General features: G+C 38.7%; 1 protein-coding gene and 1 long non-coding RNA gene across 3 annotated transcripts in view; one reads left to right on the forward strand and one right to left on the reverse strand.

The window, feature by feature from the left end:
* ADIPOR2 (adiponectin receptor 2) overlaps positions 1-24,860 on the forward strand; it is a 52,047-nt gene that overhangs the window by 23,836 nt on the left and 3,351 nt on the right. The window contains exons 3-7 of one of the 2 annotated variants that reach the window (XM_036454756.2): positions 13,028-13,147; positions 16,625-16,796; positions 20,036-20,222; positions 20,446-20,633; positions 23,287-23,480. In XM_036454756.2, the coding sequence (XP_036310649.1) occupies positions 13,028-13,147; positions 16,625-16,796; positions 20,036-20,222; positions 20,446-20,633; positions 23,287-23,480 (861 nt within the window). The remainder of the gene's footprint in view (positions 1-13,027; positions 13,148-16,624; positions 16,797-20,035; positions 20,223-20,445; positions 20,634-23,286; positions 23,481-24,860) is intronic. The other variant, XM_045588396.1, reaches the window with a different exon arrangement.
* LOC118728342 lies at positions 21,504-21,902 on the reverse strand. The gene is made up of 2 exons (XR_004990871.1): positions 21,768-21,902; positions 21,504-21,558 (listed from the first exon to the last, which is right to left on the reverse strand). It is a non-coding gene; the product is annotated as an uncharacterized LOC118728342 (long non-coding RNA).

Consider the following 24,860-nt stretch of genomic DNA (forward strand, 5'->3'; position numbering starts at 1 on the left):
GACCATAAGACGCACCAGTTTTTAGAGAAGGGAAATGAAGAAAAAAAGATTCTGAAACAAATAGTGTCCTAAAATATTTTATGTGCATTAAAACCCAACATCACAGTCATAAACACATGTAATCAACCCTGTAAAGTAAACAGCAGCATTTAGAACCATTTTAGAGCCGGGCAAGCACACAGAGACCACACAGAGCCGGGCAAGTAAAAAAACTTTTTTTTAAAAGTATATGTGTAGGCTATATTTGGACCATAAGACGCAGGGACTTTTCCCCCCCACTTCTGGGGGGGGGGAAAGTGCGTCTTATGGTCCGAAAAATACGGTAATAAGTATGTTATCTTAGATGCAAAATGATGATAGACTCAGTAAAGATTGAAGTTGATTTTTGTCAGGGAAAATGCTGGCCTAGGATATGACTACTTACTATAAACTTCTCTTAGTTAAATTTTTAATTTCAGACCAGCCTTTGTGTTAACTGCCATTCAGGCCTTCCCTGTGCTAGTCAGGTTAGCGTATGTGTGTGTGTCCCATCCACAAGTGTCTGGAGACATTCTTGGTGGTTATAACTAGAGGAGTTGTGTTGCTGGCATCTAGTGGGTAGAGGCTAGGGATGCTGCTAAACATCTTCCAATATACAGATAGCACCCCCAATAAAGGATGATCTACCTGAATATGAATATGTCAGTAATGCCTACGTCAGTAGCAGCATATTGCCACAGCAGCATATCTATAACTGTTATACTTTTTAATAATAGAAGTATTGTTGCATTGTATTTTTTTCAGATTTTCCAGTGCTGTCATTTTGTAAAACTCTAAGAGATTTCATCAAATCATAATCCACGTAAAGATTCATCTTAAGTTGTGCTGTGCACAGCCTGCAAGGTTGAGCACAGTGACCCTATTTGTCTACTCTGGGCCAGGTGCCTTTCTAGTGTTTGTAATATGGTGATTAATAAGGTAGCCTGTATAGTGCAAGTGCAGAAGTGGAAAAGACACAGGCAATAAAACCCTGAAACACAAACTACTAAGATAATTACAGACAGTGAGCGATAAGCTATGAGGGAAAAATATGCTAAGGTAATGGGGTAGTTAGTGATATTCCTTAAATTTTTTAAATTTTGTATTAAGAATTAATTATTCTATTATTTTATTGTTATTACTAGAGGCCCGGTGAATGAAATTTGTGCATGGATAGGGTCCCTAGGCCTGGCTGGCCATCAGAGCCGATCGATCGGGGCTTCTGGCTGCCAGCTGCCTGCCAGTGTCTTCCTTCATTCTGTGCCGCCCCCTGGTGGTCAGTGCATGTCATAGCAATTGACTGAACTAGGGATCTCCAAGTTGAACTCTCAAGGGGGTACTTTGCATATTAGCCTTTGGGGTGTGTGTGTGTGTGTGTGTGTGTGTGTGTGTGTGTATAATTATTTTGATAATTTTAATAAATTTATTTGAATCAAAATCATGACAATTGCTGGGAAGCAAAGTCTCAGTGGATTGAGAAAATGCTCTGGAGAATAGCAGTTTTGTAGTTTGCTTTATACATTACAGTCAAAGGAAGAGGCCTAAGGAGGGTTACATGAAATCCATTGGTGGTAGATTAAGGAGGCCGGAGAAAGGGGGGGTTTGGTGGAGTAATTCCTGTGATTGGCTAGGGACTAAAATGAAGAGACAAATACTTTTTTTAAGTTGGTGGGATAGGATATTTAATAATTAACATTTATAGCACATAGAGATGGTATGTGGGCCCTAAGGTAACAATGAGCATAACCTTATGCTCTGGTGGGAGACTGTACCCTGAGGGGTCTGGGATAATAGGGAATTACTCCAACATTCCAAAGGTATCTTAGGTGCAAAAAAGACAAACAGGCTCAATTAAGGTAAAATTTGACCCTTGTAGTAACCTACTTAGGACATGATTATCGGACATGACATGCTTTTAGTTAGGAAGTTTTAATTTCAGACCACCCTGTGTGGTTACTTCAGGTCTCTGAGTTTGTAAGGCCTGCCATGCATGCCTCCTGTACTTGTCCAGTTTAATATATTGCTCCCTTTTCGTCCATACTTGTCCCTTTTGGTCATAAATCAATTCAAAAGATGCACTGATGACCAACCTTTTAATTGGATAATATATTCCTATGATGCTAGAAAGGCTCATCATTCCTAGGAAGTCTTAATGTCAGTGTTTGTGTTGCTGAACAGTGGACCATTGGGAATTGGGCAAGACTATAATCTTTGATGGAAGCTAAGGCCAAATTTTTCTCAAAAGGGAAAAGCAGGTGCCCTAGCTGGTTTGGCTCAGGGGATATAGCGTCAGCCTGTGGACTGAAGGATCCCAGGTTCCCTTCTGGTCAAGGGCACATGTCCAGATTGCAGGCTTAATCCCTAGTAGGGGGCATGCAGACAGCAGCCAAATGGTGATTCTCTCTCATCATTGGTATATCTATTTCTCTCTCCTTATCTCTTCCTCTCTGAAATCAATAATTTTTTTTTTTTTTTTTAAGGGAAAAGCCAGAAAATGGGAGGTAGTTAGGACTTCTGGGCCCTCATTAAACACACTCTGGATCACTTCTAATCTATAAGCTATCATGATCCAAGTTTTGTTGTCTGTTTCACTTTTTTGTATTTTGCATCTAATATAACATTTACTTATAGTTTGAGGGCACACCATACACCTCTTTAATTTTTATAGTCTGACCATGATATGGGTTCCCATTTACTGTGGTCCATCTATTTTCTATTGGAAGCACTCAAGTGCCCTTCATTTTTAATCTGATTCCTGTTAGTTGGCAATTGGGAACTGTAACCTTAATGTTTAATTTGGGACCAAGGCTGTAAGAACATAATGGTATAAATTACAATTATCAGGAGGACAGTAAGAGTTTCATAAGTAAATATCCTGTGCCCCAGCAGCAGTTATAGAGGGCCTTAAAATATTATAGTGACTTTAGATTCTATATGAATTAACTAGAGGCCCAATGCATGAAGATTTGTGTAATGAGCCTTCCTTCCCCTGGCTGCCAGCACAGCCTTTGCTCCAGCCAGAGCTGCCTTTCTCCTCCAGCCCAGAGCTGCCTTCCCATGCTGCCCATAGGCCCAACCAGCTGGGGTGGTGTGGAATGCAAGTGTCCCGCCCCGCCCCTAGCTGCTTGGCACCTGCATATGCAAATTAACCCACCATCTTTATTGGGTTAATTTGTATACCCACTCCTAATTGGCTGGTGGGTGTGACTGTAAATAGTCAATTAGCATGTTTCTCTTTCATTAGTGTAGATATACTTAGTAGTCCTTGAGGTATAGGGGTAAGCATGTTCCCATAATTGGGTTCTAGTGTTTATGCATAAAATTCCCTTTTTAGTATTTCTTTTCCATTAACCTTCTACATCTTCCCTGTTCTTCTTGGTTTTCTCTTTTTTACTCATTCAGAAATAACCAATTTATTAGAACAAACTACTACCTTTTAACTTTTACAATCCCACACACCCTGCCTGTCCAGTGTGGCTCAGTTAGTTGAGCATTATCCCATGCACCAAGAGGCCACCTGTTCAAAACTTGGTCAGGGCATATGACTGGATTTCTGGTTCCATCCCTAGTATGGGACAGGGGCATGCAGGAGGCAGCCAATTGATGTCTCACTCTCATATCGATGTTTCTTTCTTTCCCACTCTCTAAAAATCAATAAAAACACATTAAAAAAAAAACAACAAACAACTACAAAATCCTACACATACCTTTCCTTTCTTCTGCATTAATATTTTTTTCTAAATTTCAAAAGAAAAACCATAGAAAGGGTATTAATACAACAGTTATCTTACACACCTTCAGCAGATATTGACAGTTAAGGTATATATACAAGGTTTGAGAAAAGCAAAAAAAACCCAGATATAATTATTATATGACTAACATTACTAGCAGACATGTAAAGACAATCAAATAAATGGTGTTTTAAGTTCAACATTAATTTGTAGGTATTTAGGCCTTATTGACATCCTGAGATAGCTATCTACGATGTCAGTGGCTTCTCATTCTTGAGGAGTCTTTGATAGGCATATGACTTGGTTAGGCACCTGATAAAGTCCCTTCTTATGAGGTTGGAGAGAGTCTTTAATTTATGTCTTTTCCAATGGACAAAATCTGGTTGTAAGTCGTGGTCTTTGAAGTCTTTATTTCCCAAGTGCATGATATGAAATGAATCAGTTACTAATTTATTAATTTCTTTAAGCCAGTTAACAATTATTCAGAATATCTCTTTAGTAAGGTTCTTACGTCTCTTCATCTAAATGCTCAGGATGGCCAGGGACTAATGAGGAGAAAGGCTAAGTTTACCAAAAAGAGTAGGTTGAGGAGCATTGTAGGGAGAGCTTTTGGCCAAGAAGACTTAATTTTTTTAGAGCAGTTTTAGGTTCACAGAAAAATTGAGTGGAAGATACAGAGATTTCCCACATAATCATTGCCCTCAAAACATCCAAGGTCTGTAGTCTACATTACATTTCACTCTTGATGGTTGCACACTCTATGGGTTTAGACAAATGTACGTATAATTACATGTATTCATCATTATCTTATTATACAGAGCAGTTTCACTGCCCTAAAAATCCTGTACTCTGCCTATCCCCTAAAAATCCTGTCATTTCACTGCCCTCATTAAAAATCCTTTACTCTGCCTATCTACTTCTCCTCTCCTGAATTTTTAGGTATAGTGGTCAAGGAAAGCCTCTCTAAGGAAGAGCATGTTTGAGGTAAGATTTGAATGATAAGGAACCAGCCATGCAAAGACTTGGGGGAAGACTGTTTCCAGGCAGAGGAAATAGGCTAGTACAGAGATCTGAAGGTAGGAACTAGCTTTTCTTTTTCTTCTTTCCTCTTCCTTTCAACCTCCCTCCCCTCCCCCCCATTTTTTTTTGAAAGGACTGAAAGAAGCCAGTGCAATCCTACCTAATAAAAGAGTAATATGCAAATTAACCACCACTCTGCTACACCAACAAACCACACCCATCAGCCATGCCCACCAGCCAATCAGAGCGAGTATGCAAATAAACCCAACCAAGATGGCTACAGCCACAAAGAGCAGAAGGGAGGCTTCCGTTTCCCAGGCAATGGAGGAAGCCAAGCTTTTCGCCTGTTCTTGTTGGCTTAAGTCTCCATTCAAGGCTACAAAGTTTCAATTTTAGAAGGTAAACAAATCCAAACAGAAATGACTGCTGGCCACGGAAGGAGCAGGAGGCTTGGTTCCGCTCCAGGCTACAAAGTTTCAATTGTAGAAGGTAAATAAATTCCAGATACCAGGGTCTCCGCTTGGGTCACCATGGGGCATGGCTGGCTTGCAAACCACCACAGGCTCCTCGCTCAGGCTGCCCCATGCCCCAAGGGAACCCCTACCCTTATCCGGTACACCCTTCAGGGCAAACCAGCTGGCCCCCACCTGTGCACCAGGCCTCTATCTAATAAAAGAGTAATATGCAGATTGACCATCACTCCAACACAATATGGTTGCCCCAATGTAATCAAAGATCCTACCCCTATGTGGACACAAGATGGCCACCACAAGATGGCCAACAGGGGAGGGCAGTTGGGAGGGACCAGGCCTGCAAGGAAGGATAGTTGGAGGCAATCAAACCTGCAGGGGAGGGCAGTTAGGGGTGACCAGGCCGGCAGAGGAGGGAAGTTGGGGGCAAACAGGCTGACAGGGGAGCAGTTAGACATCAATCAGGCTGTCATGGGAGTGGTTAGGGGGTGATCAGGAAGGCAGGCAGGTGAGCAGTTGGGAGCCAGCAGTCCTGAATTGTGAGAGGGATGTCCGACTGCCCGTTTAGGCCCGATCCCAGTGGGCCTAAACGGGCAGTCGGACATCCCTCAAGGGGTCCCAGATTGGAGAGGGTGCAGGCTGGGCTGAGGGACACTTCCTTCTCCCCACCCCTGTGCACAGATTTTGTGCGTTGGGCCTCTAGTTAGAGTATAATGTGAGGGAAGAGTGAAATGAGATGAAGTCAATGGATCAGGCAGGGACCAGATCATATATGTATACAGAAGGAGTTTAGATTGTATCTTTAAAAAAAAAAAAAAATATATATATATATATATATATATATATTTTAAAAAAATATTTTATTGATTTTTTACAGAGAGGAAGGGAGAGAGATAGAGAGCTAGAAATGTCGATGAGAGAGAAACACCGACCAGCTGCCTCTTGCACACCCCCTACTGGGGATGTGCCCACAATCAATGTACATGCCCCTGACCGGAATCGAACCTGGGACCCTTTAGTCCGCAGACCGACGCTCTACCACTGAGCCAAACCGGTTTCGGCTAAAAAAATATATATTTTTTATTGATTTCAGAGAGGAAGGGAGAAAAGGAGAGAGAGATAGATACATACATCAATGATGAGAGAAAATCATTGATCAGCTGCCTCCTGCACGCCCCACACCAAGGATGAAGCCCACAACCTGAACATGAACTGGGACCGGAATTGAACTGTGACCTGGTTCATAGGTCTATGCTCAAGCACTGAGCCATGCTGTCTGGATTAGATTGTATCTTAGTAAAATTCACTGGAAAGTAGGCATCCTTTGGTGTGTTTAAACACTAGGAGACATTGGTGATTTTAAAAAGATCACTGAATGTGGAGGATTGTGAGAAGACAGAATGGAAGGAATAAAGAAGCCTGTTAAAATGTTCTAGGTGAGAGATGATGTTGGCTTGAAACAGAGTGGTAGTAGCAGCAGAAATGGAGAGAAATGGATGGATTCCGAGTAATTTGGAGGTCAAGCTAGCAGGACATCCTGATGGATTAGATATGGAGAGTGAGGAAAAGAGGAATTAAAGATGATTGCTGGATGTTTTAATTGAACTAAAACTAAGATTTGTAAGGCAAGAGTGAGGAGTAGGTTTAAAGGTGCAAATCATGAGTTCTTTTTTGTAATGTGAGATTTGAGATTTTTATTAGTTGTCTTGGAAGAGATATTGAGTAAGCAATAACTAAATCACTATGATTTTCACTATTTTTAAAACTGACATTAATCTAAAGAATTTTGCGCATCAAGGAATTTCAGGCTAAACAATTTAACTGGAATTAAAAATGGCAAAAAGTTCTGTTTATAATATTAATTACTACCTGAGATAGTAAAATGTTTTGTTCAGAATTTTTACACCCAGTCTTTTTTGTGTGAATCACATTAATTGATTATCTATTTCTTGTTATACTGTGTATTTTTCTTTTCCATCTTTACTTGATAATATCCTCTAAGTATATATTTTTTTTATTTCATTTACAAATAATCAAGGAATGTGATTTTTTTCAACCTTATAGGAATGAGCTCATATTGCCCTGAAAACCTGTATTTGGTTTTCCTTTAATGTTAGAGCTAACTCAAAAGCCAGAATAAAAGAACCATTTCTTTCTTTCCATCTCATCTGCTTTAACAGATTTTTTGTGAGGAATCGAGAGGATTTGATCCATAGATTGTAGAATGTTAGAGCTGAAAAGGCTCTATGAAACCCTCTTGTTTACTTATCCCTGTTTACCGATGAGGAAATTGTGTCTTTGTTCCTGATGAAAATCCTTCTTTGTGTATTATTTCTCTTTGGAAGAAGTTCTTTGCTAAAAAACCAAAGGTGGTTTATGGAGAGACCAGTACAAGTGCCTATGCTATGTACTTGGAGATGGTTTTAGTAGAAAACTTATTAGATCATTTAAGTAATGAAATCTCTTTTGCTCTGGCCCTTTCTCTCCATTCATTATCCTATATTTAATCTATATGTAGTACTGTTCCTTGTTACAAATTTCAGGGTTATTAGTGTAGAATAATCATGGGAACTAGAAAAGAAGGTGGTAGAGTTACAAAAAACTGTAATTTTGAGACTGAAATTAAAGACACAATATTAACTTCTTGTGTTCAAGTGAGTTGAAGAGTTCCATATACTGACTTTTTGTTGTTGTATTTTTTAGAGAAAGGATTCATTTCTTACAATTTCCAGTTTTGAAGTGGAACTATCTGAACTGTTAGCAAGTAGAGTGTATCCTTTTAAATAATTCTTTAAAAAAATGTGTCTTTATTGATTTTAGAGAGAGAGGAAGGGAAAAGGATAGAAAGAGATAGAAATATTTATGAGAGAAAAACATTGATCAGCTGTCTCCTGCATACCCCCTTACTTGGGATTCTGCCCTGACTGGGAAGCTTGGTTTATGGATAATTCTCAACCACTGAGCTACACCTGTCAGACCTAAATAATTCTAATAATGCCTTAAATTTGTATATAGCACTTCCATACATGTTATTTCATTTACTTCTTAAAACTACACTCTGAAATAGGACAGATATCTCTTTTGAAAGTTGATGTAAGTAAGATTTAGAAAACTTAGAGTAATTTGCTCAAGGTCACATGGCTAAAAGAGCTGTGCTGTCTTCTGATTGCTCTTTCTGCTGAACAAAGCTGCCTTTGTGACAGCTGCCTGCAGGTTGACTTCCGTTTTCTCAACTCCAAGCTCTGCCCTGGTGTTTTATGTTGAGCCCAGAGGTTAGATTCAATGGTTCTTGTTTTTTTTTTTCTGGAATTGTTGCTGCACATCTTTGCTTTACAAAAAGACAAATCTCCCTACATGTCCTCTAAAGAATATTTGGGAAATAAAGTTATTTATTAAAGGAAAATGTCACATTTACTCATAGTTGACTCTTAAATTGAGATAAATCACATATAAAATTCACCAACTGAAAGTGTACAATTCATGGTTTTAGCATATTTACACAATTGTGCAACCATCACTACAGTCTAATTTTAGAACATTTTTTCATCCCCAAAAGAAACATCTTACTCATTAGCTGTCACTCCCTATTCTCACCCCCTAACCCTAGACCACTTCCAATCTACTTTATGTCTTTTCTGGATTTGCCTGTTCTGGACTTTAAAGAAAAAATTAATCCTCACCAGAGGTTATCTTTTCCATTGATTTATTTTTATTTTTTTGTGAAAGTGGAAGGGAGAGGGAGAGATGGAGAGAAACATCGATGATAGCGAGACACATTGATTGGTTTCCTCTCACATGCACTCCATCTAGGGTCATGGATCGAGCCTGCAATCAAGGAATGTGCCCTTGACCATAATTGAACACTCGACCCTTCAGTCTGAGGGCTGATGCTCTAACCATTGAGCAACCGGCTAGGGCCTCAGTTATTGTTTTTTGTAGGCATCTTAATTTCCACTAACACTTGAGTTTGTATTTGCTAATATATCAGCTTGCTAATGCCTTTACAACACAGTTCAGAACTCTAAATTTAAGACTGGATTAACCTGTCAATTTTCCAAAAATAATCTGGTGCTCAAACTAAGCCAAGTTTATACTTACTGCAGTGAGAAGGGAGCATTGCTCTAAAGAGTTCCAATAGTGTTTTAGAAAGAAGAGGTCCTGAATGGAAATTTATAGGCTTTTGGTGTCTCGGTTCTAGTGGCTTAAGGCAGGTCTTTCTTTCTTTCTTTCTTTCTTTCTTTCTTTCTTTTTCTTTTTTTCTTATTGAATTTATTGGTGGTGACATTGGTTAATAAAATTATATACGTTTCAGGTGTACAGTTCTATAATACATCATTGTATATTGCATTGTGTGTTCACCACCCTAAGTCAAATCTTCCATCACCCACTTTACTCTCTTCTACCTCCCCCCACCTCCCTGTACTTCTGATAGCCACCATACTGTTGTCTTTGAAAAGGTGAAGGAATTGAGCAAAACAACAAACAAAAACACACACACCACAAATACACATACATAAAAAGCCCCAATAGACAGAGACAAGGCAGGTCTTTCAACTCAGAGAACATATTGGCACTGGGCAAAGCTTGTGATAGGATAATTTTGGATTCGTTAAGCAAATCTTGATGAGCAAATATTTGTTCGATAAGCGAGCAGGTTTGCTTAGCTGAGCAATTTATTGTATTAAGGGGCTGGTGGAGCAGCCTGTTTAGTTAAATGAATTTTTGAGAAGTTCCTAAAGCAAATAATGAAGTTATGCACTAGTTTTTATCCTTATTTTGCTGGGCAAGATTTTTCTGGAACAATTGATAAAGTCATGTTGATGTAAGTGCTTTAGATTCTTCTTTATTATTAAGTTATGTGAATGTAGCCAAAACCGGTTTGGCTCAGTGTATAGAGCGTTGGCCTGTGGACTGAAAGGTCCCAGGTTCGATTCAGGTCAAGGGCATGTACCTTGGTTGCAGGCACATCCTCAGTGGGGGTTCTGCAGGAGGCAGCTCGTTGATCTCATCGATGTTTCTCTCTCATCGATGTTTCTAGCTCTCTATCCCTCTCCCTCTCTGTAAAAAAATCAATAAAAAATATATATTTTAAAAAAGTTATGTGAATGAAGAAGGTCTCAATGACATCTATAAAGGCAGACACATTTTAATTAAATACTTACTATCCCCAGCCCTGGGTATTTTACAGTTTCTATGACTTTAATCTTCTAACTGTAGATGGCATTATGATTATGGATTTCTGTGGCACTTTGTTTACTGACCTCAATTAGTATTTCAATATAATTTATCCCTGAATGCACGCTAAGTTTCAGTTGAACTGAACAGGTTTCTATTCCTCAAAATGGTACTTTTACTTTTACTTTTCCCTCTTGACTATTGTGTTCATTTTATCTTATCAAAATTCTGTACCTCATTCAACCTTTCCTGAGTCCCACATTTTCTACCTTTAAACTAGCTATACTGTATTTCTATGTAGTCATTTATGTGACTCATTCAGCCCCTTATTAGATTGTAAGCCCATGGAAAACAGACTGTATTTTACTCGTCTTTTAAAAAATCCTTTTAATAAATATTTGTGTTACAGTGATTTTCAAACATTTTTCATCTCATGGCACACATAAACTAATCACTAAAATTCTCTGGCACACCAAAATATATAATATACTAGAGGCCCGGTGCATGAAATTCGTGCATGTGTGTGTCCCTCAGCTCAGCCTGCACCCTCTCCAATCTGGGACCCCTTGAGAGATGTCTAACCACGCGTTTAGGCTCAATCCCAGCAGTCAGATATCCTCTCACAATCCAGGACTGCTGGCTCCCAACTGCCTTCCCTGCAGGCTTGGTCCCCCCCAACTGCTCTCCCCTGCAGGCCTGGTTCCCCCCAACTGCCCTCCCCTGCAAGCCTGGTCTCCCCCAACTGCCCTCTCCTGCAGGCCTGATCCCCCCCACCACCTTCAACTGTTCTCCCCTGCAGGCCTGGGTCTCCCCCAACTGCCCTTTTTTGCTGGCCTGGTCACTCCCAACTGCCCACCTTTGCTGGCCTGGTCACCTTTAACTTCCCACAACTGCCCTTCATGTCACTTCTTTGAAGTCTGTCAGTGACTGATTATTGTACATCTGTTAACTCATAATGCAGAAGATAGGCAAGTGTATAGTTGTGCTGCTTCCCTGTGATAAACATATATGGCTTTTTACAAAAATGGAAAACCAAAAGTGGGAATTGGTTAACAAAGATAAAAGTAAAAAAAAAAAAAAAAAAAAAAAAAGATAATGCTGAAAGTAAAAGTCAAACATAAATGGATTATAGAAGAAATAGCTGACTGTGGCAGTGTTGACACTGCCACTGCTTAAGAGATTTTAAATAGGTAGCAAGAGGAACTTAGTGAAAACAAACTTGTCAACATAAATGAGACAAGTGTTTGCAACCAAAAAGATGAGGATGTCCAGAGAGATGATACAGGCAAAAAAGTCAAATTAAAGGAACTCTTAAAGATATTTTAGGACACAAAAAGTGCAAAGAATAAAATGCTGAAAGCCAATCGCAACTTAAAATGGAGTATGACAATTTTGCCAAGGCATAGAAAAGATGCTCACTTTGTGTTGTAAGTTACACCACAAGAAGGCACTGTTTCATTTATTTCTTGGCAAGTTTTAAACAAATAAATAAATTTTCAATATTTCTGTTTTAAAAAATAGCATTTGAAATAAACTGACAGCTTTTAGTGTTTTGACAAAGATTTTTTAAGGTTATGGACTAGTCATTTTCCCATTGGCTAGTAAAATTGTTTTACATGATTTTGACTTGCAATCATTTTTATTGTCCTGCACTATCATGTAAAGCAAGGTCTGCCTGTATGTGCTGTAGCCTTTGGCCAAATGTCTGTTACCTGCAAAGTCAGGCACTATCATAATTAAAACTGCGAGTGGAAGGAATAAAGTATGAACTTTGAAACTATATGGACCTGAATTGAACTCTTTGGTATTTTGTGTGTGACTTAGGAGTCAGTTAACCTCAGGTTCCTCATCTGTAAAATAGTAGCTGCTCAATGAATACTTTTAACACATTAAGTGCCAAGCCTGTTTTGTCTTCCTTTCTGTTTACCTGCATTATCCGATTTCACCAATATGCTGGCGGCACCAGAGACTGACCAGTCGGACGGAAAGTATGGCGCTTAATGTGTTAAAACATTTTGGTTGGATGCTTAGGCCCTGGCACTAGAAACCACTTATTTAGTAAATAGCTCACTTATTATTAGCATTTTCCATAGTGAAGTATCTGATAAAATATTTTTTTCTGACATAAACACATAATATTGGACTGTCACATATATAATTTGAAGTGTATAGACCCTCATATCATTTCTTTAGATCAGTTTCTCAAATACTATTGACATTTTGGCAGATAGTTCTTTGCTGTCGGGAGCTGTCCTTTGCATTGTAGGATGTTTAACAGCATCCTGGCCCTTCCTACTAGATGCTACTGACATTCCCCCCACTTATGACAAGTAAAAATGACTCCATATATTGCCATATTTGAGGTGGGTGGGAGCAACAACTGCTACTCAAACAAACAGGAATGCTGTTGTTATAGTTTGTCAGAGAAAACTTGAGTAACTATTTTTCATTTTTAATACTAATAATTCTATAATAAACTGACTTTCTGTATTGTTAGTTGTTTGAGGCTTTATTTTGACCTTAAGAGAATTTCATTATAATTCTTCAAGGAAAATATATTGTTTCATTGGTTCCTGATCTCTGTCCCTGACTATTTCTATGATTGCCTTGCAGAGCTCTGAGGAACATGGGTGTAATGATGAAGCTTCTCAGGAAGAGGAGGGGTTTATGGGCATGTCCCCTCTCTTACAAGCCCATCATGCTATGGAAAGAATGGAAGAGTTTGTTTGCAAGGTAAGATGGCAATTTCTTGTGATTTTCGTGTTATATGATCTGCCATTCCCACACAGAAACCTTTAAGGGGTGGGAGTGCCTTACCTTTTGGTTTGTTTTGGGAATAATTTCTGGCAAAATGGAGACAAAAGCAATTTCATGACTTTAATCCTGTTCAAGGCATAATATATTTGCCTGCAGCAGCCATGATAAAGATTTGAGAAAATTAGAACATCTAACTGGTAAAAAAAAGTTTTTCCTAATATAGGTTATTGATAGTTTAGACAAGAGAGAATGAAGCAAAATTGGGGGTGGTTAATGCCTGGAGATACTAAAGTGCCATCTCCAAGTCCCTTGAATCTATTTATGCTGTTGATTGTGATGGCAAGTATGAGACTCTTTCTAGGGTAATCAACTACTCTTTATATAGGAACTAGAGGCTCAGGGCATAAAAATTCATGCACTGGAGGGGATCCCTCAGCCTGGCCTGCCCGCTCTCTCAGTCTGGGAGTAATTAATGTTGAATATAACATTAATTGCAGTATAATTTGAAAGCACAGCTCACTGGCTCAGTTTTTAGACAACTAGAATGTTTGTATAGAAATAATGGCCAGGTTGGGGGGGAGAGGAAAGAGAATCATTCTGACATTTTATGCACATATAACTAGTATGAGACTCAACATATTCTTTCTGACTATAAAAAGGAAAGGAGAATTTGATTATTTTGTCTGTGTGGCAACACAATAGCAATTTTTATGTGGTCACAATAGAGTTGTTTCCGAATTGTGAACTGACTTGAGAATGTAAGGATTTGATGCTCATTTTTCTCTCCCTCTTAGAAAATAAAATTCTCCCGAAATAAAGCGGTAACAGCATCTTGTAAAATTAATCTCAGTAATAGCTGTTTTACCAAGTTCAAATTAGATGAAAGGAATTCATTATCTTGGTGTGTGTCTCTCACTTTCTCTTAATATAAATCCCATGAAAGCTACAGGTACTTTTACAAGTCATGGTAATATTAGATTAGTCTTTTGGTGTAATTTTATTTTGTTGTATTGAATAGTCAGATTAACACCAGTAACCACAGGGCCATTTCTATTCTTTTTTTTTAAAAAAAATATATTTTTTGGTTTCAGAGAGGAAGGGAAAGGGAGAGAGAAATAGAAACATTAATGGTGAGAGAGAATCATCAATCGGCTGCCTCATGCACACCCCCCACTGGGAATCGAGCCTGCAACCCAGGCATGTGCCCTTGATCGGAATTGAACTCAGGATACTTCAGTCCATAGGCCAACGCTCTACACTGAGCAAAACCAGCTAGGATGGCCATTTCTATTAAATTTAGTCTCCACTTCCTTTGGAGTTACACAGAGGATCCGTTTTTTTATTTTATTTATTTATTTTTTTTTATAAATGTCAGGAGACATTGAGGAGAGTCGAGAACAGGAAAATGTTGTGGAGTGAAAGGAATGGACATATTTCTGCATAGTAGAGAGAGAACCAAGTGTCTATAGTCAGCCATGTTTGTCTCAAGAATCCTGAGGACAGTGGGTGGAATCATTGCTTGAAGCTGAAGCCTATAGGTAGATTATGTGCCTGGCATTTTTTCTTACATCTTTCTGGCTAGCAGAAGCAGGTTCATTTAGGATTAAGTGATCCTTGTGGTGTTGGCTCTCTGGGCTGAGAGACATTAAAAGAAGCAGAATGCAGAGTTGAGAAACTATTTAAAGAGTGTATACTAATCTCCTAATCCTTTTTTCTTTAAAGTTGATGGGGAGGGACAAACAGGAAAAGGGAGAAAGGGGGCAAAGGGACTTAAAAGGCAATTAAGACCAGACTTCTGTGTCATCTCTTCAGCATGAGGAGGGTGGTTAGTTACTAATTCTCAGGTGATAGCCTCTGAAATGGTAGGGTTAATTCCGCCTTTGGGATGGATGTTGAGGTTTGCTAACTCATTTATGAAATGCTTTGGGTTATTTGATTGATCCTCATATGAAATAATCAAAGCACTAGAATCCTCATTTTATAAATGAGGAAACAGGCTTGGTGATTTTGTGATTAAAGCTCGTTCAACTAGTTAGTGACAGACATCCAAGATTTTCTGACTCCTATGCTCTTTTCTATTTCATCATATTTGCTATGATAGGAAAAGAAGATAAAGGGAGAAAGAAAAAGCAAATGGGAGCAAAATGATTCTACATAGTTCTTTTTTCACTAACAGAATATCCTATATAATAAAAGCCTAATATGCTGTCAGTTGTCCGGGTGTCTATTCAACCAATCAAAGCGTAATATGCTAATGATATGCTAAGGCCACTCAACCACTCCCTATGATGTGCACTGACCACAAGGAGGCATATGCTCTGACCGTTAGGTTAGCTTGCTTCTGGGGTCTGAATGAGATGTGCTGGACACTTCTCCTGTGTCAGGACTGAATGAGATGTGCTGGACACACCCAGAAGCCCTTCTGTGTTCCCTCGCTGGCTGGACAAACTCCTGTGTCCCTCCATGGCCTGATCATGCACCAGTGGGTCCCTTGGCCTGGCCTGTGCCCCCTCGTGATCTGGGACCCCTTGAGGGATGTTGGCGAGTTGGCTTTGGCCTGATTCCGCTCAACACAGGAGCTGCCTTTGGTGGTCAGTGTGCTCCCACAGGGGATTGCCGATCAGCCAGAAACTGGACTCAACAGCTGTCTCCTACCTCCATGGCAACACTAAGGATGTCCAACTGATGGCTTAGGCCATCAGTAGGACATCCCCCAAAGGCTCCCAGACTGCGAGAGGGCACAGGCCAGGCTGAGGGACCCCCTCCTCCTGAGTGCATGTATTTTGGGCACCAGGCCTCTAGTCAAGTATAAAAATGGTCATATTTAATATCACAGGGGTTTCTTAGAGGTAAAGTCTGTTGTGGAGAATGAAGGGGGAATCTGTATGGGTAGAACTTTGGACCCTTCATCCTACTTTTAGCCATATTGAAACAAAGTTTGAAATAACTCTTTAGTACATATTCTATAAATGCATTTACTCTTCCCTTTTTCTTTTAAAAAAAAATTATTTATTTATTTATTTATTTATTTATTTATTTTTTAACAGGGAGGAAGGGAGAGGGATAGAGAGTTAGAAATATCGATGAGAGAGAAACATTGATCAGCTGCCTCCTGCACCCCCCCTACCTCTCACTGGGGATGTGCCCACAACCAAGGTACATGCCCTTGACTGGAATCGAACCTGGGGCCCTTCAGTCCAAAGGCCTATCCACTAAGCCAACCGGTTAGGACTGCTCTTCCCCTTTCTTAAGAAAAGCCTGCCTGCCCCTTTTAAAAAATATCTTTTTCATCAATCTGTTTTTTAGAAACTCAGAATATAGGACATTGTTTATTTGAATGTGTTTATAAGTTATTTTTTTAAATAAGAAAATGTAAGAAATTGTTATTTGGGACCAGTGTTGCTAAAGTTACAATGAAAATCCCCAAAATATTTGATAATATTTTTCTTCAAGGTTTGGGAAGGTCGATGGCGAGTAATTCCTCATGATGTCCTACCAGACTGGCTCAAGGATAATGATTACCTTTTACATGGACACCGGCCCCCTATGCCTTCTTTCCGGGCCTGTTTTAAGAGCATTTTCAGAATACACACAGAGACAGGCAACATCTGGACACATCTCTTAGGTATGTAATATCAATGGTGTAATGAATTGGTGATCTTATTCTTTGTTCACTTACTTAATGGAAAGTATGGAACTTAAAAATGTGTTTATGATTTACCATTTTGTTTTCTGGATTTCTAATGCAGTTTCTCAGTGATTTTCTCGGTGGTTTGCACTATGATTTTATTACAGTTAAGTTATATATATAAAATATTACATATGGCTCCTTTTTTCCCATTGGTCCCCCAATTGAACAGGCCAAGAGAGAGGTACTATAAAAAGTGTGGTACAATATTTTAATGAACACTGAGAGGAAGGTAGTTATTGAATAGAAGTAACCTGATTTTTCAAAGTCATTACTTAGAATATTCACAATTACATTTCAGTTTGTCTTAAAGTAGAGTGTGATGTATGATATTTTTTCTCCATCATGATTGTATATTAAAGAAGGAATAGAATGGTATTGGGGATAACTATGTAACTACATGTAAAAGGATAAAGCTGGACCCCTACTTCACACCATATATAACTCAAAATGGATTAAAGACTTAATTATAAGAACTAAAACTATAAAATTAAGAGAAAACATAGATGCAAATATTTATAACTTTGGGGGTTAGGTGACAATTTCTTAGAATTGATTTCCAAAGCATGTGCAACCAAAGAAAAAAATGGATAAATTGGACTTCATAAAAATTAAAACTTGTATGACAAAGGACATTATCAAGAAAGGGAAAAGGTAACCCACAGAATAGGAGAAAATATTTGCAAAATAAATATCTGATGATTGCTCTAGTAAAGAACTCTTACAACTAATCAATAGGAAGTCAACCCAGTTTAAGAAATGAGTAAAGCATCTGAGTAGTAATTTCTTCAACAAGTTCTAAAAATGGCCTACAAACACATGAAAAGAGGCTAAACATCATTTTGGGGAATGCAAATCAAATACTTTGAAAAATACAATACCATACTTACTAGAACATCTGTAATAAAAATGGGAAATAACAAGTCTTGGCAAGGATATAGAAAAATTAGAACTCATATACATTGCTGGTGGGAATATAAGAAGGGTGCAGCCTCTATGGAATATAGATAGCTAAACAGAGTTACCGGCAAATTCTCCTTAGGCATATACAAGAGAATTGAAAACATGTTAAAACAATGAGGACATGAATATTTTTAGCAACATTATTCATAATAGCTGAAAAGTGGAAACAACCCAAAATCTTATCAACAGATGAATGGATAAATAAAATGTGGAATATCCATACAATGAAATATTACTTGATATTGATATATACTACAACATGAGTGAGCCTTGAAAACATGCTAAGTGTGGAAGAAGCCAGACATAAAAGGCCACTTATTATGTGATTCATGAAATGTCTAGAATGGGAAAATTCAAAATCAGAAAGTTTGTTAGGGCTGTCTGGGATGGGGATTCGGGAATGATCTATGACTCTTTAAAAGGTATAGGGCTTCTTTTTGGGGTAATAATAGTGATAATTTCATAACCTTGTGAATACAGCAGTCTTGTTATCCAAGGGGGATACATTCCAAAACTCCAGTGGATGCCTGAAACTGCAGATCGGACCAAACTCTATATATATTATTTTTTTTCTACACATGCTTATCTGATAAAGTTTAATTTATGTAAAATTAGGCACAGTAAGAGATTAACAACAATAACAATAAAATATAACAATCATTGTAATGAAAATGATGTGAATGTGGTATCTGTGCTGACATCCTGACCCCTTATAACAAATCTGATAACTGAGACTGCTACTAAGGAACTAAAGGCTGGGAAATGTATACCCATACATTCTGGACAAAGGGATGATTCATGACCTGGGGCGGGATAGCTTGAGATTTCATCACACTAAGAGTGGTGTGCAATTCAAAACATGGGTTCTTTCTGGAATTTTTTATTTAATAGTTTCAGATCACTGTTCACCATGGTAACTGAACTATGGAAAGAGAACTAGATATGGGGGGAACAATTACATACTAAACTAGAGGCCCAGTGCATGACATTCATGCACTAGGGAGTGGCTCTCCTCAGCCCGGCCTGTGCCCTTTCGTAGTTTGGAGCCCCTTCTGGGGATGTCCGCTTGCCAGCTTAGGCCCAAATGATGTCGCACTTAGACATTCTTCTTGCAGTCCAGGGCTCTCATAGACTGGGACCCCTCGCTACTTACTGCTTGCTTGCTGTGGAAGTGGGAGAGGCTCCTGCCACTGTTGCTGCACTCGCCAGCTGTAAGCCTAGGTTCTAGCTGAGTTGTACTCCCCTTGTGGGAGTGCAGTGACTACCAGGGGGCAGCTTCTGTGTTGAGTGTCTGCCCCCTGGTGGTCAGTGCATGTCATAGCGACCGGTCATTCTGCTGTTTGGTTGATTTGCATATTAGCCTTTTATTATATAGGATAGTTTGTGGCCTTTGACTTGGATTTTTTTTTTTTTTTTATCACATTTTATTTCCACTGTGTCTCCATGTTCCTACCTTGTTAATAATAGTGAGAATAGAACAGAGTGTGAAATCAAGTTCATTGCTGATGTCTAACTCCAGGGTAAATGTTTTATTAAATAGCTCAAAGAGAATGACTTAGCAAATATTTGAATTCTTAATATCTGTGCCTTCCTTTTGTTAAGTGGCCCTTCCCTAAGCAGTAAGAGCATAACATCATACTGTGAAGAACAATTCAAAAATTGGTTATGAAATAGCCTGAATTGGCATTTACTGTCCTTAATTCTTGAATCTATTGGACCAGTTGGTGAGGACTAGAGAAGCATAGTATTTCTAGACAACTATTGGTAGAGGAAAGCTGTATTTCTTGATATGGTTTGGAGGTATTGGAATTTATTGCAAAGCAAATGTAAAGTGGACCTTTGAAAGCTGGATAGTAGCATAATGTGTCCAAAATGGCGTAAATGGAATTTCATAATAAACTAGAGGTAGAAGTAGACTGATGCAGTCTTATAAAGAATAACAGCATGGTGTGGTTTATTTTTTGATTATGCTCTTAGACAAATAGGTGATAATATTTTGTATACTCATTTTATGAAGCTGAGAAGTATATAATGCCAACAATGTGTGAAGTAGCCAAAATTTTGGATAGGCTTCAGTTATTTAGAAAAATTTTCTTATGGAACTTTCAATCCAGATATCATTGTTATTGTGAAGATTTGAAAACATAATTAGCATATAACTTTGTGTCTTCAAAATAATAATCTTTTCTCTCTCCTCTGCATGCTTTTCCTAGGTTGTGTATTCTTCCTGTGCCTGGGGATCTTTTATATGTTTCGCCCAAACATCTTCTTTGTGGCCCCTCTCCAAGAAAAGGTGGTCTTTGGGTTATTCTTCTTGGGGGCCATTCTCTGCCTTTCTTTTTCATGGCTCTTCCACACGGTCTACTGCCACTCAGAAGGGGTCTCCCGACTCTTCTCTAAGTAAGTATCTGTGAAGTCCACATTTTGATCAATGATTTAGAGTCAGTGGATTAGTGAAAAACATCTAGCAGGGCTGGCAGAATTCTTAATACCACCTCATAGAAACTTTCAAAAAATATTAAAGCAAGCACTTCAGTATGCCTCTTAACTGTCATGGGGGATTAATGTGAACATCATTGAGCAGTGATTTTTAACATTAAATGCATTTCTTTTCATATCCTAGACTGGACTACTCTGGTATTGCTCTTCTGATTATGGGAAGTTTTGTTCCTTGGCTTTATTATTCTTTCTACTGTAACCCACAACCTTGCTTCATCTACTTGATTATCATCTGTGTGCTGGGCATCGCAGCCATTATAGTGTCCCAGTGGGACATGTTTGCCACCCCCCAGTATCGAGGAGTACGAGCAGGTAAGAGCATGTGGAGGTTTTACATTAAACAGCCATTTACTGAAGGCTTACCATTGTCTAAGCATTGTGCTATGTACTTGTAATGCATACATCATAGTTCCTGTTTGAGGGGCTTTTAATGTAGTCTTTATTAGAACTGAGGAACAGTGGTTAGCTATGTGAGCTGATGTACTTGGGGCAGTGTAGTTTACTTGAGTTTATGGCCATACACTGTTGATAAGGGCTCTGTAACTTTTGTAAAATAAATGATTCCTCTTAATCTCAGCATGAAGTGTTTGTAGTTATAATTTTTGTTATTTTTATTTTAAAATGTGTAATCTGCTTACTGATTGTGTTCTATTACTGTAGGCATCATGCATCTCTTCTGATATAGGTATAAAGAGGCTTCTTATTTTTAGGGTAATGTCTGTTGAGCTGGAGATCATATGGAAAGCCAAAAGTCTTTGAGTACCCTTTGTTGAGCCGTCCTCAACCTAGGAAGTTACAGGTTAACAGAGGCAGGTTTTTATCTCCCACTGGACTGGAGACTCCTTATAGCCAAGGCTGTGTCTTGAATTTTCTTTTCTTAGTATCAAACCCAGTACCCACTGAGAATGAACAAGAAGCTTGGCTTAGTGGATAGAGAATTGGCCTGTGTAACCAAATGGTCCCAGGTTTGATTCTGGTCAAAGCATGTACCTTAGTTGCAGGCTCTTCCTGGTTGGGGAGCATGCAAGAGGCAACCAATCAATGTGTTTCTCTCACATGGATATTTCTCTGTGTCTTTCCCTTTCTCTTCCACTCTCTCTAAAAATCAGTGGAAAAATATGCTCAGGTGAGGATTAAAAAAAAAAAAAAGTATTTTTCCTTTCAACCCTTAAAATTTTTTTCGAAAGAAAACAACTGTTTGGTATTAACAATTAAGTCATGGTTTATCTGCAATTACCTAGAATAAGGGTGTCGAACTCAATCAGAGAAGGAGCCAAAATCTAAAATCCAGCCTAAATCGCGGGCCGAATGGTTTACTGAACAGTCATAAACTGTCATTGTGATGGAAACGCAGTGGAGTGCAGTGATGACAGCGCGGTGCGGGCCACATTGCAAGGCCTGGCGGGACGGATTTGGCCCTCGGGCCTTGTGTTTGACACATGTGACCTAGAAGGTTAGGAGTTAAAATTAACTTTGTTATAACACTCTACCCTATTTTTTCTTTAAGTGTTTATGTGAACAAATGAGCAGTGGTCAGGGTTGGCTTTCAGTAGTACTTGACTATGGTGTTAAGCTTGTTTGAGCACAAAAGATAAGAATGTCTTTGCTGAGTAAAGCTGGCCATCCTGCTTATTATGCACATCACAGGCACCAAATTCCTGAGCTTTGACTGAGACAATGACAGGCAAGACCATTGGCAGCCTTTGCTTAGCATGTAGAGGCACAGAATAAGTGAAAGAAGAAGGTCATGTTGATTTTATTTATTTATTTATTTATTTATTTATTTGTTTATTTATTGAGGAGTGGAGGTAAGAAGTAGTTTTTATTTAGGCCTACTTGATTTATTTCTTTTCTGAAATGAGCATTGTCATTTTCCTTTTCTCTATTAATGTCCATTTAATTGTGAATAGGCATTGTGCTGTTGTTGCATACCAGCAGCTCATATAGTAATGTCTGAAGCAAGTAGTATGCCCCTTTCTTTTGAGAAAGCTTACCAAATAATTGTTTTCTAAGGATCATTCTTAAGTCTTTGTGTCAAAAATGTAAAGCAATTACTACTTTTGTAGGGAATATTCGTGTAGTGCTTGGTTGATTTCACTGATTTCAAAGTGGTTTTACAACAGTTGCCTTCAAACTTTTTTGATCATAACATTTTTTCCTACAACCCTGAACACACACGCACACGCACACACACACACACGCACATGTACACACACATTGACAGAAACAGCAATTACAAAACTTTGATGGATTAGCGCTTAACTTTCCACTTGTGACACAGTCTGATATTTGTTATTTTAGCCTAGTTCTTTTAGAAATTCTGATCCAGACTCAATTGGTCATACCCAGAAGTTTGAAAAACACTGCTGTGGATGATTTTGAAGTCATTGGAGCTTGGTGGAGTGTTCTAATGCTTCTGTAGACTTCTGTACCTGATGGGCCTGAGAACTTTCAGAAGCATCTCTCTCTCTCTCTCTCTCTCTCTCTCTCTCTCTCTCTCTCTCTCTCTCTCTCTCTCTCTCTCTCTCTCTCTCTCCCCCCTCACCTCCACCTCTAATCTCTCATCTCCTCCCCTTTCCATCTCAGGAATATCTGTTGCTTTAAAGGGAAGATGAAATATGTAAAATTGCTTTATATTGCAACCTGTGTCTATAAAGAGGCAGAATTTAGGGAGTTTTAAGCCAACTTCTAGAGCTGTCTATTTCTAAAACACTTTGCAATGTGCTTTGAGGACTGCTGAGTCCTTAAGCTAAGCCTCTTTCACAGGAGGCTCCTTGCAATAGATCTGTATTTTAGAACATAGCTGTGCTGTCTCGTGTGGCAGTATCTGAGTTTGAAGTATCTTCTTTTTCTGTTCAAACAAGAAGCTAATGTTGCATTCTACTCTGAAGTTTTCAATTTATAATATTTTTTAAATTATTCCTATTTCTCTTTTGCATTTTTGCCTTTTTCTTGTGATTTCTAGGAGTGTTTTTGGGCCTTGGCTTGAGTGGAATCATTCCTGCCTTGCACTACATCATCTCGGAGGGGTTCCTGAAGGCTGCCACCATAGGGCAGATCGGCTGGTTGATGCTGATGGCCAGTCTCTATATCACCGGGGCTGCCCTGTATGCTGCCCGCATTCCTGAACGCTTCTTTCCTGGCAAGTGTGACATCTGGGTAAGTGTGATCAGAGGTGCCAGTGTGTATACATACTGATCTCCTAGTGGATCACTGGGAAGTGAAATAAATGAAAAAGTTTTAGACAAAAAAACTGACAGATCTGTATTTTAAGCCTAACTCCCCCTCATCCGTATGTTTCTCTGGATGATAAGTACAATAATAGCTGTATTTATTGAATACTTACTGGGTGCCTGGCACATGTCTGAGTGAGCACTTCACATGGATTACCTCATTTAACATATTAGTCCTAAAAGGTATAACAACTGTTACTAATGTTTTCATTTTGAAGATTAGGAAACGAGGTTTAGGAGATTGGTAACTTGTCCAGTGTGCCTGGCTATTCAGTGGTAGGGGTAGAATTGGAATCAGGCTAGTCTAAAAACAGAGTGTGAGCTGCTATATACTGCACTGCACTGGCAAGTCATTCAGTTTTTCTTTGTCTCAGCTTTCTCATTTATGAAAAAAGGGTGATGGACCAGATTTTTGCTTAGGTCATTTTGAACACCAAATTTAGTGATTTGTAATGAGAGATTGACTGTGTGTGTGTGTGTGTGTGTGTGTGTGTGTGTGTGTATTTAGTTGGAACAGGAGATAGAGATAACCAGATTGCAGTTAATGGAGGAAAGAGGAGAGGCAAATAAAATATGAGACCAATAGTTAGAAAATTTTAAAACGGAAGATGGCCTGAAATGTTTTCAACAGTACAGAAGTGGAGTGTTGTTTGATATGAAGTCTGACCTTTGGAATTCTTTTTCTTAACCTGTCAATTGTTATAGATAACTTGATCATCTAGTCTGTTTAAAGTTTAGTTTAGCTATCTGTAAAATGAAGATAATGATAATTTAGGCAATCTTTTGAAACATCTCTATAGATGTAACTTAAAAAATATATAATATACACTAAAATCAGTGTCTTTTCCTTGTTTTTGCTGCTGTACTTTTTCTTTTTCTGCTGTACTTTTAGTTTTGAGACTATAATGAGAGAACAGTGTAATTTTGAAGTAATTTTTGGTGCACTGAGCACTTGATAATCCGTTTTGAGCATTCAAAAGAACAGGTTAAATCAGAAATAATATTACATGTTTGTAGACCAGCTTCTGACTTGAGAAGAGGATAAAAAGTCCTGTTTTGCCGAAACCGATTTGGCTCAGTGGATAGAGCGTCAGCTTGGGGACTGAAAGGTCCCAGGTTCGATTCTGGTCAAGGGCATGTACCTTGGTTGTGGGCACATCCCCGGTAAGGGGTGTGCAGGAGGCAGCTGGTTGATGTTTCTCTCTCATCGATGTTTCTATCTCTCTATCTCACACCTTTCCTCTCTGTAAAAAATCAATAAAATATACTTAAAAAAAAAAAAAAAAAAAAGCCCTGTTTTCCTAGT

Source organism: Pipistrellus kuhlii, unplaced genomic scaffold (genome assembly GCF_014108245.1).
Source record: "Pipistrellus kuhlii isolate mPipKuh1 unplaced genomic scaffold, mPipKuh1.p scaffold_m20_p_3, whole genome shotgun sequence".
In the NCBI taxonomy this organism is placed as follows: domain Eukaryota; kingdom Metazoa; phylum Chordata; class Mammalia; order Chiroptera; family Vespertilionidae; genus Pipistrellus; species Pipistrellus kuhlii.